Source organism: Triplophysa dalaica, chromosome 13 (genome assembly GCF_015846415.1).
Source record: "Triplophysa dalaica isolate WHDGS20190420 chromosome 13, ASM1584641v1, whole genome shotgun sequence".
Lineage (NCBI taxonomy): Eukaryota > Metazoa > Chordata > Actinopteri > Cypriniformes > Nemacheilidae > Triplophysa > Triplophysa dalaica.
In genome coordinates this window covers 5,815,297-5,832,541 of record NC_079554.1, presented here as the reverse complement: position 1 = coordinate 5,832,541, position 17,245 = coordinate 5,815,297, and the positions used below count along the sequence as shown (strand labels likewise).

The window sequence follows — 17,245 nt, the reverse complement described above, 5'->3', positions numbered from 1 at the left end:
ACTGCAGTGATATCTCCCACTGCTCCAGGTGTATATGTGTTCACCACTTGCTGTGCGTGTGTTCACCACTCTCTGGATGGGTTAAATGCAGAGGTCACATTTCGGGTATGGGTCATATCTGACAAATAGGTCACTTTCACATACAGGATCCTCTATAAAAGCACATATGACATTTTAGTCACTGAGATTGTCTCTCTGAGATTAAAATGCATGCCATGAAGGACTATTAATGAAGAAATGAATGAGGGACACCACTTGTACTTTAAAAAGAGGGAGGAGATACTCTCTTCTTGTCTTCACTCATTCATAACTGGTATACGGGTCGTTTACTGTAAATCCCCAACAACATAAACCGTATCCCAGACCACCCTTTTTAGGCAGACTTGGATATTGTTCGCTGGTGCCCACACAAATTCAAAAAGGGGTCACATCATTCGAATGACTTGAACTCCGATGTCAATTTAATCTAGCTGTGCACCATCTTTGCTTATGTGAAAGGCCCCTAATCTACAATTATTTTCAATACATCACAACAGCAGATGTGGTGCAACTCTTGTGCTTTATTTGATAAAGTCAAACAGAAGAAAATGCATGCATCATTGTGTCAACAGACACACAATCCCAGGTGAGTGAAAGAGAAAAGAAGGAGAAATCATGAGGTAGAAAGGGCCTAAGGGAGGGACATACAGCACCGTGGAACAAAATAAGTCCTCAAAAAAAACTCATAAATTCCACTAGCCAATTAAAAACATCAGGAGTCTAAGCATTTTCAATAAATTCCATATACATTTGGAGGTTAAACACGCTAAGGATATTTAAAAAAAATCTTCAAAAGGATCCATCAATGAATTTTAGTAAAATCTCAAATTATTATCATGAATAATTTTAGGCATTATAATTTTAATGCAGCATGTATGATTGTGCTGATTGCCTCACTGTATTTATAGCAATTTTCCCCTTTATTTTAATTGCTTACATCCCTTTAACCAATCTGTATTTTCAAAACTCTGAACACAATTAGCACAACACCCGTCTGCGGTAACCATTCCATTAACACAATTCATGTAGTTTTCACACAATATTCAATTGATTAACATGTCTCTAAAATGCTTAATTTTCTTTTAACACAGGCTTTCTCCATTCCGAAATCATGGATCTCCCTTCTCTTTTTTTACAAATGCTTTAACACAGCTTTGCAAAAATTATGACCTCATGTTCCCTAAATATAGTATAAAAGCTTTTATTCTGCAACAACAGCATCTTAGGGTAAAAGAGCTAATAAGAATCTAATTGGTGATAATTGAGAAATAGTTGATGCGGTCTCAATCTCAGCCAGATTTATAGTTTTTCCATTATATGATCATAATACAGCCAAATGCTGAATATCTTAAACCCCTGCTCTTTTTTGTTAGCTCTATTTGAACCAAAGAGCATCCATTCTCACTACTAACAGCAATTGCATTATGCTAATAAAGCCTTTATTGCAGCAATTCTGTCACTTACTTATTTTTGTAGATTTTATAAAGTACTAATGATTCCTTCACTATGTAGTTCATATACTAGAGGTATGCGAGGCACAAAGTAATGCAAGGTTAAATGTAACATGGATGTTTTGGATAAGTATTTAGAGTTGAGCAATTTGAGTTTTGGTATTTTTCTCTAGCTGTCAGATGTCTGTCTTCTGTGAGCTTTTGATGTGTTTTTGATGTGTATGCATGGAGATACTGGACAAACAGTATTTTGTTCGCATGAAAGTTTTTTCATCATATTTCTCAGGTGTGTAAGTCACCAAATCCAACCTTTTAGTATATAAAATGCAGCACTTTATTGAAATAGGACAGCCACTTCTAGCAAATGTTAACTAGGCTTTGAAATAAAATGTACACAGCGGCATTATAGACGGAGGTACAAACAATTTCCTTCTTTAATTTTTAGAAAAAATTATATTGATACATTTTCTAGCAAGTGTTACATCTAAGCCTCAGTCTTTTACAATAAACCCCACCTGTGGGTTAAATTGTAAGGTTTGCACTTCTGTCACTTTTGCTGTAATTGTATGGGAAAGGTAGATTAATGAAACAAAATTTAAGTGTTCATTGGTAACAGAGATGTGTATGTTGTTTGTGTAAAAATATAATTAATCAAGCTCAAATGTATATGTTTTATGAATGATTTGTTGAATGAAGTGTTATTCCAAAGTGAATCCACACAGAGAAAGTGTGATACAGAAATGATACGGACAAGACTATATTACAGCACAATTTTAAAAAAAGAGTGTTTACAAGTGACTGAATATTTTTTTTAAATTACTTCTGTTCTATTGAGGTCAAACTGAAAGTAATGGAGTTTTTGTAATGCCATTGATTATGAGCATTTTGACGCCTATGCAATATGACTGACAATATGATCCTGTTGGATAAAATACGTCTTGGTTACATATGTAACCTCAGTTTCCTGATGCAACCAACAGATGGGGTTCGCCCTTGAGAACCCATCACTTCGACTTTAGTAAAATCCAATGAAATTAGCAAATTAAATTTACATGTTGGACTACGCCCCTGGATATCCGGGTCTCCTCGAATGGGGAATGCACTATAGAGAGCACTTCCTACCATCGGGAGGAGTTCCAGTGGAGACACCCGCATAGTCTCACCGTCAGGGGAGAGCTCATAGGAAAAATATGAAGTGGTGAAGTGGACTGAAGTGGACTGAAGTGGTGAACCGCGAGGTGGAGGTCCACCTATGGAAGGTCATGGGTTGCCAAGGTGGGAACCAATCATTAGAGTTACAACGTCCGGTAGCAGCTATATGTCGATAACTCAGAAGGTACCCAGCCTAAGGGGCAGGGCTGCTCTGCCCAGCCCGCCTGCAGGAGGTGCTTGCTTAGTGATGGATGGAATGCCTGTTCTTCGCCCCTTGGGGGAAAAAATGGAGGCTAAGTAGCACTCAGACCCACCTATGGAAGGGGGAGTGGTGCCTTCACAGACATACGCCCTACCGGCTGCCAGTCCTACATGTTGCCATGCAAGACGTGGGCTGACACCGGTTCTACGCGGAGGTTGTATAACCTTGCGAAGGTGTTGGGCGTAGCTCAACCCGCAGCTCTGCAGATGTCTGCCAGGCAGATGTCTGCCAGATGTCTGCCAGTGAATCTATACCCTTAAAGAGTTTGTCTTTGAAGACCAGGGGGTTAGGGTGTGTTGCATAGAGGCGTAATGACCATACGGCTGCTGCCGGTGTGCCACGCTCTACATCGAACTCGACACTGTAGCCAGTGCTGCAGCGGTCTCATGTGTATCAACCCGAGGGATATTTGTCCCGTCAAGGATGCCATGCCCAGGAGACTCTGAAATTGTTTCAGGGGACTGCTAACTGCTTGAAATGTTTCAGGCAGTTCAACACTTACTTCTGTGCTCAGGCGCGCTGTTATTGAGACAGAGTTGAGTTCCATAGCGAGAAAGAGGGTGTTTTGCAAAGTCCAAATCGATCTAGGTGCCGGACAACAAGGTCCCCGTGTGTACACAACAGATCTCGAGAGTGTGCAAAGATAAGCCAGTAGTCTAAATTTTTCTACCCGCACACCTCTGTCCCTGAAGGGACTGAGGGCGGCCTCCACGATCTTCCTAAAGACTAGTGGGGACAGGGACAGACCGAAAGGGAGGACTCTACTGATATGCCCAACCCCCGAAAGCGAACCGTAGGAACGGCCGATGGCGAGGTAGAATCAAGACATGAAAGTAAGCGTCCTTCAGGTCGATTGCCAGGAACCAATCCTGACATCTGATAGACGCCAGGCTGCGCTTCTGCGTGAGCATCCTGAAAGGCAGCTTGTGCAGGTGCCTGTTTAGGGTACGCAGATCTAGGATGGGGCTTAACCTCCCGCCTTTTTGGTGATGATGAAGTATGGGCTGTAAAACCCATTGAACATCTCAGCCAGAGGGACGGGCTCGATCGCATTCACCAACAGGGTGGTGACCTTGGCCCGTAGTATGGTAGCATCTCTACCTCTGATTGAGGTTGATAGGATGCCTCGAAACTTGGGCGATGGTCTGGCGAATTGGCCCACCGTGACCTGGGGACTAGGGTTACGATCTGTTTCATCGTCCTCCCAGGGGTCGGTTCGATGGCTGGCAGTGCGGATGTCTCCCTGTGGGGAGGCCCCTGGGGAGGAGATTGGCTCTGCTGATTTGCCTGCCTGGCGATGCAGCTCAACGCACCGTGGGCAAGTGGGCTTTTGGGATGGGGCAGGAACCGTGCCGGATCGACCAACCCAATGCTCGCGGCGGCCCTGGAAAAGGAATCGTCGGAGCCAGATGCCAGTAAGTCACCCCCCCAATGCTACAAGGGTAATCTCATCCTCACGCACCCTTTCTGATACATGGTTGAGGAACGAGACTGTGGGACCGTCTCTTGGGGAACGGTCAGACGAGACGAAGTACGAACGGTCCGCGAGCCAGTGGCTGACGGATTTAATGCTCACAGTAATCCTCACATCACCCTTGGTGCTCGCTGTAGTGGACAGCAGGGCTGCAGGCCCGTGGGAACACAGCTGCCAGTGACACAACGTCTGAATCGTGAACCACTTGCAGTGCGGGCAGAACTTATCCACAACGGCTGCCCCTGCGTGCTGGTAACCCAACACTTGAGGCAACCATAGTGTCAATCCCCCCTCCTAGATGAGTGTATTGCATCGAAGTCTATCATGTGTGAAGGCTCTGCAGAACAAAAGGTGAATGAATGCAGCACACCGTCTCCCTTTTATACCCGGATATCCGGGGGTGGAGTCCGGCATGCAAATTTAATTCGTCAATTTCATTGACCTTTTTCTAAACAAGCCGAAGTGATCTGTCGGTTCAACACAACGTCAAGAGACCTACAGAAAGGGAACTTGTGCTAATGTTTTGACCGAATTACTCTATTTTGATTTGGGTGTGCTGTGTTTTGAGAGAGTTTTGAAAAAGACATTTATGTAAAGTTTTGGTTTTGGGCAGAAAATGTGCTATTTTGCTATTTTTTGTTAATGTGTTAAGAGTTTAGAAAAAGTACTTGGTGAACTCAAGTATTGGTTAGCGCTTGTTAGCAATTGAAAAAACTGTATATGATTTACAATTATGTATATTTTTCACTTCATAAAGTAACATTTATTAAACAGTTATAGACAAAGCATAGTTTACAATAAACACAGCTATTGATAAATTCTATAATAAAAAATACATTTCTTGTTAAAATTAACATTTATTTTAATACAGCATGTACCGATCATTCATTCAAAATATTATGATAATAAATGAAAAATAAATGAATACATGAAATTAGCCTCTCTCAATATCGTGCGATGTTTCCAACTGTCTCACAAACCATACAGGACCATTAATAAACATTCAAAACAGGCTATACAAATAGTACTAAAAGTTAGAGCTCCATAATAAAATTAAAAAATGTGAGCAGATCAGTTTTTAATCTTTAAAAAGCACTGTAACAGAAAAAAAATCACATACATTGAAAATATTGACATTCCAAATTGCATTTGGCTCTTACTGTAGCCTCACATTCAAAACCTACTTAGAAGAAGGGGTAACCATACTATTTGGTTTCAGTTTAGTAATGTACCATAGAGCTGTGCCTTGGTGAGACTGTCCTTGCGTGACAGTCCTAGTGTGCCAAATGTTTGGTACGGTTGTTGTGGAGGAGGTGGTGGGATGGTTCCCTGAGGGGACACACTGCGCTTCTCAGATTGATAATGCTGGAGATCAGTAGCCATCTCCAGAGAGCCATGATCCAGCGACTCATTTGAGCTGTTGGGACTTTCGTCAACATACTCTGTTGTCTGGCCTCCAGCTGCTACTCCACATTCTTTTGGGCTAAAGAGACTGTGCTCAGACTCTTGGCTGTCCTCCTTGGAGCGGTACAGATGAGACTGACTTTGTTGTTGACATAGACTTGGACTGAACTCAGGACTGGGGCTGGAGAAAGGGTCTATAACCACTGCATGATGGTATAAATCAGTACCCTCTTGAAAGCTACTGTAGAGAGGACCAAGACGAATTTTAGCAGGTCTGACAGAGAAGTGCTGCTCAGAGATACTGTATGGTGAGGCCCGCCCTTGACTTCGGTATGTGTGAGCACCCAAGTCCTCCACACTAAGTTGCCTCCATCGACCAATCAGCTCTTCTTCCTCAGGAGCAAAAGCACTTCCACGACGACTGTCTCCATAGGTGATACTCGGTGAGGTTGAAGGTGGCAGGGGCTCATAGGGTTCACTATAACAAGAGGACATGGTTCTGCTGTAGATGGGTGAGCTACCATTTTGATGATGGCTGGACTCAGTTGGTTGAAATTTATGGGCCATAGTAAAGGCACTTTGACTCTCCCTCTCCCAGGAGGAGTCACTTTTGTGCTCAAATTCAACACCATCCCTCCACTCCATGTAAAGGGCATGGTGACGTGGAGAAGATGCAGCACTACTATGAGGATCCTGACCCTTCTCTTCTGACCCTCCTCCACTAAAGCTGGAGTAGGAGCTGGAACCACCTCCCAGAGAGGTGGTAAACTTTTGGAAGTGGTCCTGTGAAGAACTAGGCCGTATGGACATGGAACCCTCTTCTGGATTGCTATCTGTGGAGTTCTGCGGTTCATAGACCTTACGCTGCCCATGTAGGTCCATGCTAGGTCTGCGCTCTCGCCTTCGTTCATCAGGGCAATAAAGTGCTGTGTCACTGTTGTACAGATCAGATTTGTAAGTGGCTCGGAGACCAAGACGCTCAGTGCTACCTACAAGGCTAGTGCCCACAAGAAAGCCCTGACGTTCCTGGGGTTGTGGGCTAGGTGAACGAGAGGCTTGAATGCTGCAAACCTTATCTGGTTTTTCAAGGACCTTGGCAATGATAGAGGTAGGCACTGTGTCGGCATATGGGGAGTGGCAAAGGGTGGAATCCTCCATGTGCAAGCTTACACGCTCCTGAAATTCTGTAGGTAACTGAGATAAAGTGGGACAGAGAGAGATAAAGAAATTGAGTGGAAAGTGGTAAAAGCCTGACTGCTATTGAAATCTATATGACAGAGATGAGAGTGTAATAACTGCGTAGGTCAAAATGTCTCGAAGCAGTAAGCAAGATATAAGAGAATTTTGACCAGCATACAGCTTGTAACTCTTGTTTATTAACAAAAATAATATCGATGATAAATATTGATGTTATAAATAAATGTTTTCACATGCTCGGAAGTTTGGTCAAAAAAAATCCTACAGGGATCCTGCAGGATTGGTCTTGATCAATTTCCTCTAAAATCCTACTGGAAACCTACAGGACTTCTGCAGGAATGTGTCCTGTCCTGTGTTTTCTTATCAACTGTGAAATAAATGGTTATGACAAAAACTTACAAGATTCACAAAAACACTGTGGTTATGTCTGTTTTTGTTATGTGAATATTAACAGTCCAATGTATATTAGCATATTGGATCAGTGAATGAAACTGACAGTAGCCTAAAAACCTGCTGCTGTTTTGTCATCATTGTTAATGGAACAACAAAATACAAAAATCATTAACTGCTCTTGACTAAATTTTATATTTTTATTTTAAACGTTTAATTTCTTTAAACCACAAAGTGGATTATAGGCAAAAGTGAAAATAGGCAAAATTCTAGCTAGGGAGAAGAAAGAAATCAGAACTGTATGCAGAGCATCCAGGAAGTCTCCTCGACCCCAGACTTCACATTTCTCCATTAGATGTCTAAAGAAAATTAAATTGTTTTGACCTCTGTCCAGATTCCCCCAAGAAAAGGGCGTTCCTGGACATATTCAGCAAAGCTAAAGCAACTCAACTGCCCCTTCATCGAACATTGGACTGTGCCATGCTATCTGGGGCCATGCTTTCTAAAGGTCAAGTATATTCTCTGTCTATCCCAAAACAGATGGCCATTGCATTGCATTGATAACAGGACACTCAATACTCATACCCAAAAGATCTGGTACCCCCTTTCTCTGGTCCCTGCCACCCTAGAGCAGTTAAGAGGATCAATTATCTTCTCTAAATTGGACTTGAGATGTGCTTGCAATTTTATTCACATCCGAAGAGGTGATGAGTGGAAACAGCTTTCATAAACCCCTCAGGCCGTTATGAATGCCAAGTCATGCCCATTCATTTTGTTATATAATCAACAATCCTGAAACTGGAAAAGTGTCAATTCCAGCGAGTAAGTGCCACCTGCACTGACCTGATCTGATCTGACCAGAGGAATGTGGAAGCAGTCTGGCCACAACCCAAATCCATCCGTGACCTCCAAAGATTTCTGGGTTTCACAAACTTCCGTTGTTTCATTGCCAAGTTCAGCACAACTCACCTCTCTGCTTCATAACCGGCCCAAATATCTATCCTGGACACGCAAAGCTCTCCACGCCTCTCAGCAGCTCTAGGAAGCATTCCGCATGGCACCTGCCCTGTCATCCAAACCCAGAGCTCCCCTTAGTCATCGAAGTTGACGCTTACACCACAAGGGAAGGTGCTGTGTGTTCCCAGCAGCAGGGTTCATATTCCTATTTTTCCCACAAGCTGTCCCCAGCGGAGCTCAACTACGACATTGGCAACTGAGAGCTTATTGCCATCACTGGTTGGAGGGGACATACCATCCATTCACTGTAATAAACCTATAGAGTCAAAATCCTAGAGTACCTCCAAGAAGCCAAGCTTCTCAACTAATGGCAGGCTAGATGAGCACTGTTTTCGCTCGGTTTTCTTTCCCAGTAACCTACCGCCCAGGCCCTCAAAATGTTAAAGCAGATGCCCTCTCCCGTGTTCACTCACCTGAACCATAGTACATCGATTACGGCCCCATACTTACCCCACCCATGGTGGTAAGCCTCATTCAATGGACTCCGGAGGAACAGATATGAAAGCTTTTCTCGGAAACAACCAACATGTGGTTCTGAGGGAAAAATCTTTGTCCCTACTGATCTGCAAATTCTTGCCAGCTCATCCCTCTGTGGCAACTTCCCAATGCAGAGGCCCTTTTTAATCAGGAGTTTCGGCATTTTGGGGTTCCTGAGGATGTGATGTCAAATCGGGGTTGACAATTAATTTACCAAGCATCGAGGGCTTTCTTAAGTCCATTGGGAGTAAGCTTAACCTGGAAATCAACCTCAAGCCAGCAAAACAGCAAGACTGAGTGGAAGATCCAGGTGATAGGGAGGTAGATGAGATCGTATTTCACACCCATCAGCACAGCTGACATCAATTCCTCGCCTGGGACGAGTATGCACAGCAACCTGAAGAGGGCTGTCTGCATACAGAAGAGCAAGGCCAGGACAGATTTGTCCCTCACACCACAGTTCCAGCCCGGGTAAAATGTCTGTCTCTCAACCCAGGACATCCGTCTGTTGCAGCCCTGTCCCAAATTCCGCCCGCCCGCAGGAGGTGCTTGCTTACTGATTGATGGAATGCCTGTTCTTCACACAGCTGGGAACCCACATAAAGGAAGGGGGGAAGGTGCTTTTGCAGGCGAATGCCCTACCGACTGCCGGTCCTACCGAAGGTGTTGGGCATAGCAGATGTCTGCCAGAGAGAACTTGGGACCGTTACGCCGTTGTGACGGCGTCCACAATCTAGTGCGGCAATCTCTGTTTCTCAATCTCTGACCTCCAAAACAGACAAAGAGCTGATCAGAGCTCCTGAAGAGGCGTAGTGTGCGTCCTGGACACAACACTGATGGGGTTTGGTCTTCCTCCCCGGTGGGGAACTACTGCAAGTTCACCACCTAGACTAGAAAGGGAGTGGTGGGAACTTTGGACACATAGCCAGGCCGGGGTCCGAATTCTATGCATTAGGTGGACACAGAGAATGCTTTAAGGTCCCCTACCCTCTAGATAGAGAACCGTCTTCATCTTGAGATGAGTAAGAGCGGCATCTCCGAGGGGCTCAAATGGGTCGTGATGAACGGCAATGGCGGCTACATACACTTTTAGTGTGGAAGGGGAGAGGTTACTATCAAGTCTCTCTTGTAGATAGGACAGCACGTTCCCGATCAAGCAACTCCGCGGGTCTCCTCTTAGAGAAGAGGACCAGGACGAGAAGAGGCGCCACTTATAGCGTCTGTCATACACAGATGCCGCGCTTCACAACTAGTGATCTGGATTTCGTGGGCTTGAATCTCATTCGTGGTTTGTGGAATTTTCTTCTTTTGGAAAACACACCCCTTCAGCATACCTCCATTGCTTGGAAACATTCCCATTGCACCATATTATACGCAACAGTTTTCAGAGGCAATATAGCAATTCTGGGCATCATTTGTAAACCTTGTACGGTACTCCGCTCATTCCAGGTGCTGAGCTGGCTCTGGCTGTTTTCAACACTTCTTGGATCTCTTTCAGACTAAGCTCCCTCCTTCTGGTTGACACAGAAGGGCACTCTGATGTTCCAATTCCTGGTTTTCCCGAGTATCCTGTAGTGTGGCGTGGAGATATTGGTCTACCCCCTCCTTGGAACATGGTAGGTGTCCGTGCCGCTTTCTGCCCAGCAATTCCACTTCAAAGCAGAAGGGCTTAGCTATGAAAGCAGCTCTTTTCATCACTCTCTCCCTTCCCCGTCTCCTATACCACTCTGCCCTCTGCAGTGTCATGAGCTTTTTTTCTGAGGATGGTGCAGAGCTCCGCAAGTGGTGGTACTCCTCCTTCTTTGCACTCTTGAAACGTCTTGTGAGGGCCCGGAGCTCTTGATGCAGCTTTTGAATCTTTGCTGCTCTTCAATTCATGATGTAAGGCGCTTTGCCGGACTTCTCCTCCTCCTGTCCAAAACGCTCTACATTAAAACTTATGATGACTGAGGACATAGCTTGCAGGAGGCTCTCAAAATTCCCTTCCACATGCTTGATATTATACAGACGAAATCCTCTCCATACTGATGCCACTCTCTGTTTACGGGCTGAACCACTGTCTTAGAACAATTAAATACAAGGCAACACTTGTAACTTGTAAATACATACTCTGGTGTTTACAATAAATACGATTACAGTAAATAAAAATTATTAATTTTATATTTCATATGAACATTCGGCTCACAGTATTTATTGATCTGCGATGGAAAGTGTTTATTTTATTGTTTTTCTGTTGACGCAGTGCAGTCTGCATATTTATGGTGTAAAGTATTGATACATGCTAACTCACCTCTGATAATTGGGCTCTGTAGTGAGACTTATTGCACTGCAAGAGCTGGGCAGCTAGGTTACAGTCTTTCCTATATAAGTCCTATTGAGAATTGTGGAACAAAATGAACATTAGGTAATGGAAACTTATCCTCCAATGGAGTTCCATTAAGTCATATTATATTTATAAAATCATATTGTCATGATTTCTCTTACATTATCCTCTCTCAGTTTCTCAATGGTCATCTTAGCTTCCTTTAGGTGATTGTTAAGGACGATGATTTCTCTGCTGAGAGCCCGTTTCTCATCATCATGGGTCTGTGACTGGTGTGTGAAAAAGCTTTTTAACAATGCCTTTACAATTCTAAAGCCCTAATACACCACTAGTGTAAATACAATATAAACACATTCACACAGATCAACAGTGTGAATAACTCAACATGTGGGTCTTGAGCCTATGATATCTTCATGGCATTCCAACTACAATAAGCACATGTCTTTATACCTCATAATAATAAAGAGCAGGGTATGACTTGTAATAGTGTACCAATAGATTATTTAGGCAATCATTGATGCATCTGTGCTAAAACATCTATAGGTAACAAATTCAGAGTAAAGCAAGATCCTAATGAGGCATGGTCACACAATGTACAATGACGGATAGTCTCAGTTTTTTCAAGCTTCACATTAACGGAGATGCAGATTTGGCTTGTATGAAACATTGTAACATTGTCATGTAATGGCGGACATGTTTGTAAAGGGCTGTAATTAACCTCAGCTGCAACAATGGTTGTGCATTGATGTTAAAATCAACTCTCACAAAATGATCTGCAATTGTGGGCTTAACACAATGAGGAATTTGTCTAGGTAAAAAACACATTCATGTGCACTTACATTTTGGTGAATTTTGTCCTCTAAGTCCTGGTTGATCCTCTGAAGGGCTGAGTAACTGCTCTGTATTCTGTGGGAAACATATTAACAAAAAATATTTCTTCAAATCCAGCACTCACAGGACGTTCTTAAATGCTTTCTTTGTTTCCTTTTCATTTTTAATAAGTTGTTACATCTTTCACCAGCACCCTCATTCATTACCTTTCACAATATTTTACAGTATCTTTTACAATGTCAATTTATAACATTTATTTTACAGTGAACTAAGGAGATCGGCTAACTCCCACACACTTTGCATTCTCCAGGCGTGAAACAATCAATATGTCCAAATTTGCGTAGTCTATTCATCAAAATTATTGGCAGGAATTAATAATTGCATTCCAAATCACAGTATGTTTGAAAATCCCCTGAATGTACCTGAATGTTATATCTTTCTTTATTTTAAAATTCAGTTGTGTAAACTGTGACGTTTAATGCTTTAGAGAAATGTAAAACAAGGAAAAGTAAATGCTTTTTACACACTGGAGACAAAAAAGCGAAGCAAATGTTTGAAATGATTACCAGCAAGAAAACGTCTTGGTTACAGATGTAACCTCAGTTCCCTGATAGAGGGTACGAGACGTTGTATCGAACCGACAGATGGGGTTCGCCCTTGAGAACCTATCACTTCGACTGGTTTAGAAACAGGCCAATGAAATTGGCGAATGAAATTTGTATGCCGGACTCCGCCCATGGATATCCGGGTATGAAACGGAGACTGCGTGCTGCATTCATTCACCTTTAGTTCTGAGGAGCCTGAGAGCATCTCATGACTGCTGCAGTGGTCGGCACGTGTTTGTGGCAAGAGGGACACAACGTCTCGTTCTCTCCATCAGGGAACTCGTAACCAAGACGTTCCCTTTCTGTCGGTCTCTCAACATTGCAGGGAGTTGTAACCCTGGTTAAATAATTGTTCAAATTGTCTATATTATTGCTCGACTAGAATATTATGCCTATCTATATGAACCTACATTTTTTTTCATAAATAAATGTGTTTTCTGAAGTTTGTTTAAGAAATGAGCAACAAGCAGTCGGAGCAGTGCATTTTAAGCTCCGCCACTCTTGTATTACAAAATAGCGCTGCGTAGTTAGACGACAGACGCAGAGTGATTAAAAAAACAGGTTATAATGTGAGTGTGTTAAATTGGAAAAATATAATTCATAAACCGTGCAAACTGCATATCAACTGAGTGAATCAGATTGTAATTTCAAGATTTTGGATCATCAGGTGTTAATCGGGAAATCTAAAACTGATTTTATTGACTCGGCCGGACCGCATGGTGTATCGCATGTTAGCATTAGCTGACGCCATTTTGGTTATACGTGCCTGTAAAGAAAAATAAGGAAAAGAGAGAGAATTTGAGTGGACAGGTAATTGAACAGAATATTACTTGTTATGGTGATGATATACATGTATATGTTGTATTTGTTCTGTGTGTTGTATATCTTGTAGTAAACAATTTATTGCTACATTATATTGAAAATATATTCTGGTCTGTTCATATAGGCCAGGTTTTTTTTCTATGTGGATATCTCTCTGAATTGGATTCTTTTGAATGATGGCGAGCCTCCCACCTTGATTCGGAAAGTATAACGGACTTGGAGTAATGGACAATTCTTATTTATCATTTCCATCCAGACAAGTAAGAGAATTCGTTCACAGAGACTGATTTTTTTCTTCTACTTTATGGGACTGAAATGATTCGGGACCATAACTAAAGGTGTCAAGGAATTCTTATTTGATAAAAGGATTGTTTTATTTGAAACAGAATTTGGTGTGGGAATCATAAATTATTGATTTCATATTTTTATTTGTTTTAACTTGATTTCAGTGATTGTGATTGTAATTACTATTAGAGGGTGCACCCAAGGTATGTTTTATATACATAGTTATTGTGTTTTCTCTGGTCATTGTTGTTATGCTTAAGTGAAAAGAATCACTAAAATTCAAAGTAAAGAAACTTTCATGGTTAAACTTACATTCTGCCTCTGTCTATCACTCAACACCACAACCACCTCCTTTTGTGTACCTTGTAGTCTTCTGATGATATTTTCTTTTCCTATAGTAAGTGAGTAAAGACCCGTTACAGAGTACCATAGCGGGCATCCGGTGGTGTCCAAGGAGGCGAACAGGTATACCTGAGCCTGCCCGAACTGCACCCAAATGAGCTGGACTGCGCGGGGGTGGAATCGCCACGTCGACTGACGAGAGAGCGCGTCGGCTGTCTGGTTCAGGTCGCCTGGGATATACAGTGGGTACGGAAAGTATTCAGAACCCCTTAATTTTTATGTACACACAGCACCCCATATTGACAGAAAAACACAGAATTGTTGACATTTTTGCAGATTTATTAAAAAAGAAAAACTGAAATATCACATGGTCCTAAGTATTCAGACCCGTTGCTGTGACACTTATATATTTAACTCAGGTGCTGTCCATTTCTTCTGATCATCCTTGAGATGGTTCTACACCTTCATTTGAGTCCAGCTGTGTTTGATTATACTGATTGGACTTGATTAGGAAAGCCACACACCTGTCTATATAAGACCTTACAGCTCACAGTGCATGTCAGAGCAAATGAGAATCATGAGCTCAAAGGAACTGCCTGAAGAGCTCAGAAACAGAATTGTGGCCAGGCACAGATCTGGCCAAGGTTACAAAAAAAAGGCTGCACTAAAGGTTCCTAAGAGCACAGTGGCCTCCATAATCCTTAAATGGAAGATGTTTGGGACGAATAGAACCCTGCTTATAGCTGGCCGTCCGGCCAAACTGAGCTATCGGGGGAGAAGAGCCTTGATGAGAGAGGTAAAGAAGAACCCAAAGATCACTGTGGCTGAGCTCCAGAGATGCATTCGGGAGATGGGAGAGAGTTGTAGAAAGTCAACCATCACTGCAGCCTCCATCAGTCGGGGCTTTAGGCAGAGTGGCCCGAAAGAAGCCTCACTTCAGTGCAATCCCGCATGCAGTTTGCTAAAAAACGCCTGAAGGACTTCAAGATGGTGACGAATATGATACTCTGGTCTGATGAGACCAAGATAGAACTTTTTGGCCTTAATTCTAAGCGGTTTGTGTGGAGAAAACCAGGCACTGCTCATCACCTGTCCAATACAGTCCCATTAGTGAAGCATGGTGGTGGCAGCATCATGCTGTGGGGGTGTTTTTCATCTACAGGGACAGGACGACTGGTTGCATTCAAGGGAAAGATGAATGCGGCAAAGTACAGGAATATCCTTCTCCAGAGTGCTCAGGACCTCAGACTGGGCTGAAGGGTTACCTTCCAACAAGACAATGACCCTTATCACAGAGCAAAAATAACGAAGGAGTGGATTCACAACAACTCCGTGACTGTTCTTGAATGGCCCAGCCAGAGCCCTGACTTAAACCCAATTGAGCATCTCTGGAGAGACCTAAAAATGGCTGTCCACCAACGTTAACCATCCAACCTGACAGAACTGGAGAGGATCTGCAAGGAGGAATGGCAGAGGATCCCCAAATCCAGGTGTTAAAAACTTGTTGCATCTTTCCCAAAAAGACTCATGGCTGTATTAAATCAAAAGGGTGCTTCTACTAAATACTGAGCAAAGCGTCTGAATACTTAGGACCATGTGATATTTCAGTTTTTCTTTTTAAATAAATCTGCAAAAATGTCAACAATTCTGTGTTTTTCTGTCAATATGGGGTAGTGTGTACAGTCAAAATGAAAAAAATAAACTTAAATGATTTTAGCAAATGGCTGCAATATTACAAAGAGTGAACATTTTAAGGGGGTCTGTATAATTTCCATACCCACTGTATGTGGCTCTCAGGGAGCGGATCACCTGGTGACTCCACAGGAGGAGGCGTCTGGCAAGTCGTCTTAGTTACCGTGAGCGGTTGCCACCCTGATTGATGTATGCTACAGCACCTGTGCTGTCCAACCGGACCAGCACGTGCCTGTCCTGCACGAGAGGTTGTTGCCCCTTTGGTGCTTGTAGCATAGCCCACACCTCTAGGCATTTAATATGCCAGCGCCCGACACCGCATGCCCGTTGCACACTGCACCCCAACCCTGCAGGGAGGCGTCAGTCGTTACCACGACGCGCCTCATGCCTGCCCAAAAGAGGTACCCCAAAGGTCATTGAAGACCAGGGGGTTAGGGTGCGTCGGCAGAGAGGCGTAATGACCATACGACTGCTGCCGGTGTGCCACGCTCTCCAGGGAACTCGACTCTGAAGCCAGTGTTGCAGCGGTCTCATGTTCATCTACCCGAGTGGTGTCACTCCTGTCGAGGATGCCATGCCCAGGAGCCTCTGAAATTGTGTCTACTTGAAATGTTTCAGGCAGTTCAACACTGACTTTATGGTTTCTGTTGTCATGCGCACTGTCATGGAGACAGAGTTGAGTTCCATACCGAGAAAGAGGGTGCTTTGCACGAGGGAAAGCTTGCTCCTCTCTAGGTTGACCTGTAGTCCAAATTGATCTAGGTGCCGGAGCACATGGTCCCTGTGTGTACATAACCGATCTCGAGAGTGTGCCAAGATAAGGCAGTCATCGAGATAGTAAAGTATCCGCACACCTTTGTCCCTGAGGAGAGTGAGGGCGGTCTTCGTAAAGACTCGTGGGGACGGGGACAGACCGAAAGGAAGGAAGGACTCTGTGCTGATATGCCTGACCCTCGAAAGCGAACCATAAGAATGGGCGATGACGAGGTAGAATCGAGGCGGCTTGGAGCCGCCCTCAGCCCTGAGGCACCATGTATTCGGCCACGAGCACTGGGAGAGGCAATGCGGTGCACTTCAGCCCAATGCTCGCGGCGGCCCGGGAGAGAATGGCTGACATTCTGACATCCGCTTCTTTCTGAGCTCGTTCACTGATGAGGGAGCTGCAAGGAATCGTCGGAGTCAGATGCCAGTAAGTCACCCCCCGATGCTGCAAGGGTCATCTCATCATCACACACAGTTTCCAATACGTGGTTGAGGAACGAGACGGCTCTTGGGGAATGGTCAGACGAGATGAGGTGCGAAAGGTCCGCGAGCCAGTGGCTGATGGATTTAACTCTCACAGTAATCCACACATCATCCACGCTGCTCGCCGTAGCGGATGGCAGGGCCGGAGCCACAATAGCTGAGTCCCGTGGGAACACAGCCGCCCGTGACGCAACGTCTGAATCGTGAATAAATAATCAATAAATAATAGTCCAAACA

At 43.7% G+C, this 17,245-nt stretch overlaps 1 protein-coding gene across 8 annotated transcripts in view; it reads right to left on the bottom strand.

Moving 5' to 3' along the window:
- Window positions 1-571: 571 nt before the first annotated feature.
- Window positions 572-17,245, bottom strand: part of si:dkey-174m14.3 (uncharacterized protein LOC563117 homolog) — a 97,651-nt gene continuing 80,977 nt past the window's right edge. For 5 of the 8 annotated variants that reach the window (XM_056765358.1, XM_056765359.1, XM_056765363.1 and 2 more), the window contains 4 exons: window positions 12,026-12,092; window positions 11,348-11,455; window positions 11,154-11,234; window positions 573-6,976 (listed from right to left, as the gene is read on the bottom strand). In XM_056765358.1, the coding sequence (XP_056621336.1) occupies window positions 5,594-6,976; window positions 11,154-11,234; window positions 11,348-11,455; window positions 12,026-12,092 (1,639 nt within the window). In that variant the 3' untranslated portion in view covers window positions 573-5,593. Of the gene's footprint in view, window positions 6,977-11,153; window positions 11,235-11,347; window positions 11,456-12,025; window positions 12,093-12,800; window positions 14,416-17,245 lie in introns of those variants that run through there. The other 3 variants (XM_056765362.1, XM_056765366.1, XM_056765360.1) reach the window with 3 other exon arrangements.